Source organism: Phoenix dactylifera, chromosome 1, assembly GCF_009389715.1.
Source record: "Phoenix dactylifera cultivar Barhee BC4 chromosome 1, palm_55x_up_171113_PBpolish2nd_filt_p, whole genome shotgun sequence".
NCBI lineage: Eukaryota > Viridiplantae > Streptophyta > Magnoliopsida > Arecales > Arecaceae > Phoenix > Phoenix dactylifera.
In genome coordinates this window covers 8,257,908-8,270,590 of record NC_052392.1, presented here as the reverse complement: position 1 = coordinate 8,270,590, position 12,683 = coordinate 8,257,908, and the positions used below count along the sequence as shown (strand labels likewise).

At 38.6% G+C, this 12,683-nt stretch overlaps 1 protein-coding gene across 1 annotated transcript; it reads right to left on the bottom strand.

Moving 5' to 3' along the window:
• Positions 1-5,423: 5,423 nt before the first annotated feature.
• Positions 5,424-12,275, bottom strand: LOC103699343 (UDP-galactose/UDP-glucose transporter 7). Its single transcript, XM_008781376.4, has 7 exons — positions 11,727-12,275; positions 10,122-10,227; positions 9,773-10,018; positions 8,376-8,486; positions 8,101-8,259; positions 6,077-6,220; positions 5,424-5,940 (listed from the first exon to the last, which is right to left on the bottom strand). The coding sequence occupies exons 1-7, from the start codon at positions 11,765-11,767 to the stop codon at positions 5,776-5,778; spliced, it is 972 nt and encodes a 323-aa protein (XP_008779598.2). The 5' UTR covers positions 11,768-12,275; the 3' UTR covers positions 5,424-5,775.
• Positions 12,276-12,683: the final 408 nt, after the last annotated feature.

Sequence of the window (12,683 nt, the reverse complement as noted above, 5' to 3'; positions counted from 1 at the left end):
AATAAAATATAATATATATTAATACATAAATATATAATATAGTATAATATAGCATAATAATATCATATAATTTAATATTATATAACATCATATATCAATATATTATGATATAATACAATATAATATTATATTTTATTTAATTATAATATTTTATTATGGATATTTTGGTTTAAAAAGAAAAAAATTATAAATTAAAATAGCTTTTCGACGCATGCTTAAAATACTTGTCCTCCATTTTGGAGCTTCTTCCAAAAAGCTACTTTAGCTTTCTGGCAAAACTAAAACAATTTTTCGTTTTTTTAATCAAAAATATCTCTATTCTATTCAAAAATATTTTTGGAGGATCAAAAGTGCTTCCTGTGTCGCTAAAAGCTCTGCCAAACGAGCCTGAGTCTAAATAACTCTGAGCCCAAATCCCTCCCTCTATTAATCCAGAAGTACATCTATGTACACATTCGCTGGAGGTCCCTGGTGTCGGCAGCAAGCATGAGAGTCGGGAATGCCGCATGTGGAAATTTTAGGTCTGAATCCGATCCGCCGCTGATTTGGGGAGGGTAACTCCACAAAGGGTGGTGTGCTCGGGACCCGCTAATCGTGGCATGACTCCACCTTCCTTATATGCCGTGGCTGCATGTAAACGGCTCCTCAAATTTTCATGCTCTTGAGCTATTGGTCTTTGTATGACTATGAGACCTTCCATTCTTTCGTGAAGTTTGGGGCCACTCACTTTGTTGTATATTGAGCAATGACATGCAAACCAACAAGCTTGCCGAATGCTCAGCAAATGTCATCTTGCACTAATAAAAATTATACATAAATAAATGTGACCGTAGCACAATATCTGTTAGATTGAGTTTGGTGATATTATTATTCCTCCACGTAACTTTAGGCGTCATTGATGATAGCAGGAGTTAATTTTATAGGATGCCTCCAAAGAGATGATAGAAGTAATAATCATTATTGTTGGGGGGGGGGGGGGGGGGGGGGGGGGGGGGGAATTCCTTGCCTTAAATGGGGAGTGGAAATCCTTTCCTCTCGAGGGTCCTTTTATGGGACAAAACCGTGAGGAGGGTTCCGGGTACGCTCGACCCCGAAAGCGGACAATACTTCGGGAGGAACGCTGTCCTCTTTCTCTACTAGCTTAATGTGGGCTAGGCTGTTGTGTGAGGCTCCGGCAGAATGCCGTCCCCGCAACAGATGGCGCGCCAGGTAGGGGCGCCTCCTCTCTCCATTGACTACCCTCCAGGACTGTGGGGGCCCGTTGGGGTAAAACCTAGTCGGAACCTTCCCGCTGGGGGGGCTATGTTGTGGGGGGGAGGGGGCCTTGAATTTAGTCCCACATCGGCTAGTAGCAGAAAGGTTCCGTGCCTTAAATGGGGGGTGGAAATCCTTTCCTCTCGAGGGCCCTTTTGTGGGACAAAACCGTGAGGAGGGCTCCGGGTACGCTCGACCCCGAAAGCGGACAATACCTCGGGAGGAACGCGGTCCTCTTTCTCTGCTAGCTTAATGTGGGCTAGGCTGTTGTGTGAGGCTCCGGCAGAATGCCGTCCCCGCAACAGATGGCGCGCCAGGTAGGGGCGCCTCCTCTCTCTATTGACTACCCTCCAGGACTGTGGGGGCCCGTTTGGGTAAAACCTGGTCGGAACCTTCCCGCTGGGGGGGCTATGTTGTGGGGGGGGAGGGGGCCTTGAATTTAGTCCCACATCGGCTAGTAGCGGAAAGGTTCCGTGCCTTAAATGGGGGGTGGAAATCCTTTTCTCTCGAGGGCCCTTTTGTGGGACAAAACCGTGAGGAGGGCTCCGGGTACGCTCGACCCCCAAAACGGACAATACCTCGGAAGGAACGCGGTCCTCTTTCTCTGCTAGCTTAATGTGGGCTAGGCTGTTGTGTGAGGCTCCGGCAGAATGTCGTCCCCGCAATAATTATATGTCTAAACAAATTGCACATATGGATGAAGTAATCCACTACATGCTCTTTTACGTACAGGTCACTTGTCCATGCAGCCACAAAGATGATCGGCATAAGGGAAAAGTGATCTTTTTAGATAAACTTGTTGGCAAGCATGAACTGCATCGAACCAAGCAATGGCACTCAGTCTACTCAATCTTCCATTACATCAACTTATCACCCAACTTCAAATCTTCCTCTTTTACTAGAAAGGAATGGAGGATGAATATGCCAAAATAAGAGGGACAACCTTTATTCTTTGCTGCAGAAAGAAGCTTATTCACTATAGTTTATCTTATTAGTAGAGTTCATATGAAATCTCTTTTGAGTCATCGGGATTATTCTACAGCTATAGATTAATTTAGCTAGTAATTTTGTAATTTTTTCCTAAAACATATTTCCACCAAGAAACAAGCACAAAACCATTTGCAAATGAAGAGCCTTTTTTTTAAATAACCAAAAAAAATAGAGTTCATATAATTTTATTTAAAATCAGCAAAGGTTTGGCGTAACTTCAATTTTTAAATCTCATATTTTGCTTGATTTTTTCACTATCTTGTCTCAATTGAATTGAACATTTTTTCTCAATATCAAAACCATGGAACATCACTACGATTAAGTTCCTAGCTCAAAAATGATATTAGGCATCATGCCTAAAAGAATATCCTTAATCATTGGGTAGCTTTTCCTTCATTGTTAGGTTCATTTCTATTTGATTTTGGGATAAAGACGATAGAATAGAAGAAAAATATGGAGAAGAAAATGAGCAAAACTGCAGAAAATTTTTACCCTTCCAGCGACTCTTGATCTTTTCCCTTTTCTTTTTTTTTGCCTTAAATGAAACCTAGAGAATAGAGATGCTGAAAAATTATTCTTCAACAACAGTTGGACTGCAGGAAAACTGGAAAAGTTATTTTCCCAGTTGCAATTTGTAACGTAAAAGCAAGCATCAGATGGGCTTTCCGTGATTTCGGGTACTAATTTTCCCACGTGCCAAGCGTCAAGGATAGAATTGTACGACTACGTTTTTCTCGGAAGGATACCACAAAGTTAACGGGCCCATTGTTTTGGATGTTCTCGCCCATTTTCAAGTTTTAACGTGTTCCGTGAATGGCGGCTGGAGACGGTGCCGGTCTCGATGTTCCTCCAAAAAGAGAAAAATTACTTATTCACAGGGCAGTGCTGGCGCAGACTTCAGTGAGTTAATTGAAAACTCTACTTTTAACCAAAAAAAAAGAGAAAAAACTCTACTCGGTCCCCATATGACCAGGGCAAGATCTGAGGAAGAGACAATTCTCAGATACATTTTTGGAAGACTACTGCGCAGCCCCATATCAGAAGGTGAATCTGCTTTTAAGTCTACGGTGAATCTACTTATATCTACCATCAGTCCAAATATCAGGACAATCAAAAAGCTAAAAAGCTTTCCGGGATAAAAGAGCACGAGAGGGCCATGGAGTTATCTGGACGTATCTATTACCGAAAAGAAATTTAGGACGACGGAGTGTTTAGGTGTGGTGCAGTACATTTAGGAGTGGCTGGAGGGTTGGAGAACAGCTTCGCTATCCATGATGGGTAGGTTGATCCTTGTGAGATCGATCCTTAGCTTTATATCGAGGATCACCACCTCTTGCTTCGGAATATATGGGGCATAGCTAGTGTTCACACTATTTTTAGTACGAAGCAGTTATTTAGAGAGGTCAACAGAGCTGCGAACTAGGTGGATTCTTTTGGATGGACGAAGAAGCACTTCGTGATTTGTTGTATTTTGATTTTTTTTATAGATATATCCATATCAGGTGGGTATGAGTTATCTAGTATAGGAGGGGGAAAAAAAAAATCTACTTGGACGGTGTCAATTAGAAAATGATCAATTGGGATCTGAAAAGCAGTTGGCTAGCAGGGCTACAGTCTCATGAGCTACACTTAAATTATTCAAACAAATATCAGCAGGAAAGATCTTTGAACCAAAGTTAGTTTTTTTCCTCTATTCACAATAAAAGAAATAATCGGCAAGCTATCAACTGTTGGAAAATATGTCATGTAAATAACTGTTATTATCACTGTATTCTCTGTTTTTTTTTGCCTTTTCTCTTTTATTATCAACAACTTTAGTTGCATCATATAATGACCGTGAGCCTTGAGGTTTGTTGTGTACTGTGCATTCCACTGCAGCTGAAACATTTACCTTGTAAGTGATTGCGCCCCTAGTGAGTGGATGAAGAAGTGCAAGGGCTTCCTGCCAATAAAAAAAAAAAAAAACAGAAATGCAATCGTAGACCTTTTAGCCAGTTCCAGTTGGTCAAGTCGAGTGCAATCTTGTCTATAAGTGCCTCTTACACAGGGAAAGAGAGGAAAAAAATTAGAGCCTGTTTGAAAAATCCAGCAGAAATAGATTAGATATTTTGTTGGATTCATGGGAGCAGGCAAACTATTTAGGTAGGCTCGTATCAACCCAACACTCCCAGCCTAAATCCTATAAGAGAAAAAGAAGACTTTCATAGATCTTTTTTCTAGATCAACAAGCTTGAAGATTGTGATTTAGGCCAAAACATGAGCTGGCCTTTCGAAGACTGCGGGCTGGGCAGCCCAAAGGGACAGTTCATGCAGGAATACTTAAATAGGCTCTTAATTGTACACAAATTAAATTCTTGGGATTCTTCTTTCCCCTGTTCAAGCCCAATCTAAAACCCTTTAGACCTTGTTTCTATTTTCGAACTGTCTTGCCCCACTAACAAATATCATATCTCATGCAAATCGGGTTTTGCGGTCCCTCCACCAAGTACCACTTGCTCCACAATCAACTCAAAGTTTTAAATAGACCAGGCTCAAACTGATACTGTTTCTACCCCCCAAATAAAAACATTATTCAGACAAAAAAGGTTGTCTAGAACCATAAGACTCAAGTCATCAGCCATCAACTTTGATTCAATCTGACCAAACATCTGCTAGGAGGTCATGCTCATAAATACGAAGCTAATTTTTGAAACCGGGTACGGGCAGCAAATTTTGCTTATAATTACTAAGCCATTGAAAGTAAACCTGATAAATTATGCTAAAACAGGTCAGACCCAGCCAACCATAATCCAAGTAATAAAGTTCTTAGATCCTAAGCCAACTTTGCTCAATCCCAGGTCGGAATGAACCTTGACCTTTTCTTTTTTTCCCCCTTTGGCCCTTGATGTATTTCCAGGAGTATTTAGCGAGATTTTTTCTCAAAAACGAAAAAAAAAGGTATTTAGCCAGGCTAATTTCATTTACAGAAAATTAAGGCCAGGGATGTACACTAGCTTTAATATTCCATGGCAGCTCTTCCATTAAATTGTAAACGAACATTTTCAAAGTGTCAGATAATTTACAACCTGCTGCCTTTTGTAACCCAGGCAGTCCACAAATGTGCAGAAGCATAAGCACTACCTCACACTGTAATAATTGTAACCTCAATCATAGAACATTAGACTGATTACAACATGTAATTCACTCACAAAAGCCAAATAATAACTATAAATGGATTGAATATGAGTTCATCAATAATTCTTGTTCAGTAAAATTGATTCAAATGTCATCCTTTTCTTTGTTGTAGGCAGAAATTTTCATAAGCTTGGAAAATCATTTCAGCGCTTCTTATTGAAATTGTGATTAGAATTTTTTTTTAAGCATATGCTGTGGTTTAACGTGATTGAACATCTCCAATCAAGTCGGAACTGCAGTCGATCATCGGTTCCTCATACAACAGCTTACAATAGAATTTATCTTTTTCCTTAATTTGGAATTTGCTTGCTGGGTAGGCAGATTGTATACAGCTTATTGGAATTACAATTACACTTTCTATTTTTGATGTGCTTCTTCATCAGATATTACCTTCCTTGGCATCTTCTTCTTCTGCTGATATTTGGCATATGAATACCACACACCACCAGCCGTGTTGATGATCAATCCAGTCACATTGAGAGCATGCACTTGCACCCCACCCAATAAGACAAAACCAAGAGTCTGGAAAGACAATCAAATGCAGGAAATTGTTATAAGAATTGATAGGACTATTAAAATATTCATTCCTGGGGCACATATAAAATATATCTCTTTAAATATGGTTCTGATCATGAAATGAGAAAAGCACTGCACTCACTGTGGATCCAACCCCTTTGAGAACTCCTACAATTGTAGTTGTTAGAGCCGAGTTGACAACAGTGCACAAGAACATGGTGTAGTTCAAAGCAATTCCCATCACCAATGAAAGAATAAGAATTATTAAGAATGTTAAAGAACTTGCCTGCACATAAAGAGAATCAAGACATCAATATAAGAGAACTAAATTGTGCCAGTTTAGTTACCAAAAATGAAAATCATATGAAGCGTGATTACAGAATATTCCTATTGCCAAATTGCTTCGATATTATTAACTAGATATAGTTCTTTCAAAATTCATTAATATCATGCCCTCTCATACTACAATGCCAATGTGGAGACAAGTTAGCAAAAGTAAAGCACCATGGTAGCTCTTCTTGATTTGTAATATGTACATTGAAGTCTTAAGGCATCTAAAGACAGGGAACAAAGTCCCAGATATTACAATGGTGATTAGTGAAGGTAGCATCCTTCTGATTACACAGATAAAAATTGGACTAGTTAAGTTGAAACTACAATCTGAAACTTAATTAAAAACAGTGAACACTATGATGGTACCTTTCTGCTCTTCAATGTCAATGCAATGACATGGTAGTATCAAAGAACACTACAAATTTATCAGCAGGAATACTGTTAGTTAAAAAGTACTAATAAATGATGATTACTTGATGTCCTTGATCAAAAATCTAGTGAAGTATAGTGATTTTGTTATAAAGTATTGATCTGCATTCATTTCAAGCAACGGCCGATGTTAATGTCATGAGTGGAGGAGAACAGAATTTGACACCAAGTAGAAAGTCAAAGAGGCGAACACCAAAGCTTTCCAAAGTACAGAAATTGACATGAATTTAATCAAACAATGTCAATATCAGGAATAGCGGAGATCAAACTATCAAAATAGCACAATAAATCATTTAAAAGCAAAAGTTGTACTTTCTGCCTAACTCCCTCTGCTTCTTTCATTTTCCCCCCCTCCTTTCCTATTTTTCCTTCAGCAGTCTCTTCTTTCTCTACATTATTGGCTGTCTAAAGGCTTCACTTCAGCAAATTAGACTCAAAAAAATGCACAAGATGTCATCAAAACTACAATTAGCAATTTTCCAATGTTGAGGTAAATTTCATTAATTTCATTTCTTGATTAAACTCCCTTTTCCACCTAGGTTTCCTCCTATTATAGGAAACCATGGACCACCGGACCTTTATGAACCTGATTTATAGTTCAAACTTCTCAGGCTTGCAATTTACATTTAAATTATTATGCATTAAATTGTCATCAAACAACTGAATAATGAATTATACACTAAATAACCTGAAGTTTGAATTTCAGACATATAGCTCTTTTATATATACCCAAAGATCCAAATAATACAATGAAATCTTAATTGATCTTTACTATTTTGTATTTTTCATAATAGTTTAATGTTTTTTTATTTTTTATTTTTAAATTTCTTTTTGAGCTGAAACTCCAAATCTTAATTTGTAATTGCTGAAACTACTGTAACTGAAAGTATTGAACCTTGGCACAGTCCAGTCCATAATATTGTGAGACATAATTTCTTCATACAAGACTTTAGTTTCTTCATACAATATCAGACAAGACTTTGATCTAGCTTTTTAGCCTATATTTTGGAAAATTCTATTCCAAAATTACAGTTAACAACCGAGTAGAAAAATGATCATAATTTTTTTTTCTTGCTATTCATAATTGAACACCTCTGTTTCACTTAATGTCTTGCACAATCTCTGAATCTCAAATGAGAGAGAGACGGAGAGGAGAGGGGAATAGAGATGAGAAAGCTGAAATTCATGTAATAGAATCGGGAGTGTATGGCATGGCTGACTAAGAAGTAAAGGAGAGCGATGCATCATCTAATAGCAAAACAATAATAAATATGTGAGACACAAATCTAAAATGACCAGTGCTTTAGAAATAACACGAGAAAACATAAACTATACAATAGTACCATGACAAATATGCATTCTTACATGTTCAAAACAATATTACATAAGGGTCTCAGCACCAACCTTGTCATATACTATAGAAAGAGAATGTGGAATTTCTCCTGTTGCTATGATGAGAAAAAGCAGAAAAGGTAGAGAGATAAGACCATTATAAAACATTAGCTCAACTGATGAAAGACCATCCTCTGCACCTGACTTTTCCACCAGGATAAGATACATGGTCTACAATAATAGTCAACTGTTAGTTCACCCAAAAGCTGCAACAAAAGCTGAAGTAAGACGCATGGCTTTAAATTTCAACCTTTATTATAGAGCAAAAATCAAAGAAAAATGTTTACCTGGAAGAAAACAGAAGTAAGGGCCATGCTGTAGCCAAAAGGGTCAAAAGAAAAGTCTCCCAGTGCTGCAATTATGACTCCAACAGCAGTACATACAACTGAAAGAGATACCTGAAATATTATGAAAATATTGACATAGAAATGTTAGAAAAATCAAAACAAAAGCATTTTGAAAGAGCTTAAAAGTACAAGAAAAATGTATACTCTGCATTTGACAGCAATTGTGAAACTCATACACATGATTTACATTAGCAAAAATGAATAAATGCAACAGTTTGAAGCAAGATAGTTTCTTGCGGAAGTCCTGTATCATAACACTGGACTCATCATAATTCATAAGAAACACAAGAGGCTATTGGTTTCTGTATCATTCATATGAGTAATTTAATGACACTGAGATGATACCTGACATACACATGTACTTTGCTATCCTAAACACAATGAAACCTCTTAGGAATAAGCTCAACTCTTTATCCCAAAAATAGTGAATAGATTTCTGTAGCCTTCCCATATTTCTGGTTATAGGGATGCAGGATATATATCAAAGAATTGTAAAAATAGAGGCTTAAAAAATGCATACACAATGTTTATCATCCAGATATTAAGGGATACCTGTTATGAATAAAGGGGATCAAACAACATTACATATAGCCACTTCATGTAGTTTTGATTTTTAATATAATTTAGGTCATACAGAAAAGCAGGTCTATATTGTGATCAGGAAGGCAGCATACAACTAGATACATATTGTACCATGTCATCTCTACCACTGAAACTTCTCACTGTCAACCATAAAGAAAGATACTGGCCATTGGGAGAAGCAGAAAGAGGGTATGTTAAGTACATCTCAAAATAAAATGGAATCATGCATTGCAAGCCCATGATGCATGTTAGAGTCCTCAGCAATATTTATTAGTTCCCTTACCATACGGATCAGTCATGTTACCTACTGCATCTCAGTTATTGATTTCATCAACCTATCAACAAATCTCAAGTAACTCATGTATCAAACATCTCTCAAAGTAATATCCATAACAAACAGTAGCTGTCAGCTATTTCTTCCAAGCTACAGAAAAATCATTAACTCGACCTGTCAAGTCGATTGGTTTACTTGGAGTCAGGAATACGCATAATATATGCTTCCAGGGGAATCATGTGAAAATTTGACCCTTATGTCAATATTCAGATAAATGAGAAAGATCACATACACTCATGAAGAGGGGAAAACCAGACATTCAACCAAATGCCTGGATTATGGAATGACCAACACAAACTTGTTTATATATTACAGCAGCATTGTCATAGATCAGCAATACTACTGTCCTGAAAATAAGAAAAGCCTATGGATACATGCATCCTCACTTTCCAGAGTAATCCTGAGTAGAAAAATCTCTTACCTGTGTTGGTGGTCTAGCCTTTCCTGAAAAAGATCCAGCGACCAGAACAGCAAGCGGTGTGAGCCTCTTCAGTGCAATGTACATTGGAATATTAACCCCCTTCAGGCTTGCCAATGCAAAAGCCACATTTGCATTGTAGAACACCGATATTGGAAGAAGTTTCTTTGCTGTTGCCATGTTAAAATCTTTGGCTTTTGTATACCCCATGACTCGACCAAAGTGTATGAGAAGGGTCATAGCCAATTGCTGCCATAAATTGGGGATACGAGAAATCAAGAATTCTATCAATAGCACCAATACAAAAGTAGAACCAATGAAACATATGTACTTTAAATGTCACAACCAATACCTGTAAAGTGAGAAGGGTCATGGAGTAGGAATACTGCATCAGAATTGCCTTGTTGACAAAAACCATGGCCATGGAAGCAAGTCCATAGGAAAAGGCAGCAAACAAGCTGCAAACAAGATAACAAAAAAAGCAGGGGGGTATCAAAATTCTAGATCCTTCTCACAATTTCAAGGCAGAAACTACCATGGGCTGCTGGTATCAGCTCAAGAATAATCATCCTAGAAATATTTAGTTTGAAGTTAAGAGTTTCTATAATTTGTGTTATTTTTCCAAAGACACGTTAGCAGCAATCCCCAGGCAACTCTCATTGCCAGATGCCACATGAATTCATATAGGTTGAGGCATGGTGGACCATACGATCAGCGCTCCAAGGGCCTAGACCATGCAGGAAAATGGCTCACAGATGTGTGACGCAATGTGGGATTATATGAATGCAGTTCCACAATTTTGAGGGCCCAGCAGTTCCACAATTTTCAGGGCCTAGCAGGTCATGTGGTTGGATTAATGTCATTCAGTAGGGAATGTGGGGTTTCCTACCATGCACTCTTGTTAAATTCATGAGTCCTGACTGTTAGTTTACTAATGAAAAATGGACCCATATATACTATCACAAAAAATGAACATTCAGACTACTTAGTGGAAGCTAAAAGAGGTGAAGATAAGGCATCAAGTACTTGCATGTCAAAGCTTTAATCTCAACAGAGCTCTTTTTCGCCAAAAAAAAATTCAACAGAGCTCTTTTTCGCCTAAAAAAAATTCAACAGAGCTGACTCAAGATGCGTGCTGCATCACAGTTCACGCTAATCCATGAAAATTTTTCAAGGATCCAAGAACATGCCCATGCAATTTTAGTTAAAAAAGAAACTTATCTCATTTTAGATTTTTAGTCAGTACCCAACAAAACTGCAATCTATATACATTGATCTAGAGACAGTGTAGATAGTACAGCTCAACACAAGTACCGAAACAAGTCCAGAGCATCCACAACTTACTAGATTTCTATGCACAAGCTTATCTGTGGATAGGATGCATATTTCATTCCATTAAAGCATTGAGCTCTTTTTAAAAGCAAATTCATCCCGTTATTCTCCCTTGCTATCATGTGAAGCCTTACTTTTAGATTCATCACATCCTTGTGATGCAATTCCTATAACTTATCCTACTTATTAGCATGCTCCACATCACTTCCATCCTTCACAGGGACACAACTTCACTTGATAAAATCCTATTATGTAGTGAGTTGAGTTTTACTAAACACATCATTGTTTGATGTGTAATACCAAATTGCGGCACAATTCAACCACTTAGAATCCTCAACTAAAACATCAGACTCTCCACAAACTCTCTTCGCATTAAACATCAAGATTAATACTAAATTATAGTTTCAACCCGTCACCTATGAAGTTCCCGTAAGGGAACTTGGCTAATGACATGCCTATTTAGAATAGGATCTCCAATTAGCTTAAATAAAGGAGCCAAGCACAACTTTTACAGGAAATGATAACGAATTCGATTGATATCAACAGACCTAATTTTTCATCAAAGAACAACGGAATCGATTGATTCGCATCGAGAAACCAGACGCGGTGGAGGAGATGGAATTACCTCAAGAACGGACTCGGTTCCACATTACTGCCGCCTTCCATGGCAATCCGGGTCTAAAAACCTTCGGCCGCGATCTCCCCGCAAAAGAATTGAAACGGCGGCGGCGTCCGCAGGGGCAGGCCAAGTACCAGCAGCAGCAGCAGCAGCGATCCAACTACATCGCCAAGGATCCTCTAGAAGAATCTAATCGAAGAAAACTAGAAGGCCGGCCCTCCGATCAGCTCCGCTTACATCGAGGATGGGGGATACGGAGAGATCCGCAGGATTCGCTCTCGAGCACCGGGGAAGCTTAGGGTTAGGGTTAGAATAGAAGAGGAGGGGAAGTAGGAAGAGGAGAGGAGAAGTGAACAAACGCGGGGCGAACGAGGAGCGGAGGGTAAGGAAACGGTTGGCGTGGCTTTGGATAGAGCCATCGCGATCGGATCGAGCGGCGAATAAATTATTAAGAAAACAAGAAAAGGGGTTTCGAGGAATGAGGTCAGGATCTGTGAATGGGTTCACATTTATTGCCCAATCATTTGCAGTGGAAGAAATACACGGAAAAGAGTGCGCTCGGCAGCTGTATACTAGAAGGGGGGAAGCCTTGGATGCAGCTCACTTGCTTTGCCACTGCAAATTTATGATTGGAAGGGAGAAGCACGGACGCTTTCCAAGAAAAAAAAATACGGACACTTTTTTTTTTAATAGGAAATAGGAGGGCGAGAGATCTGAAATCGAAACCTATGCGAAGATTAGAAGGTATGGAAATGTAAGTATGTCACGGAAAGGCAAAAAGAATATGAAGCCTAAAAAGTTGAGGAAAAATTATTGGATATCTCGATTTCGCCATTTTGGCTTCGGTATTAATCGAGATGAATAACTTCGGTAAAAATTGAGGAGTCATTCCGCACATACTAATAAAGACTAGCATGCTTCCTTTTTTCAAAGGCTTCGCAGTTCTTCCAAGAGAAAGTCCAA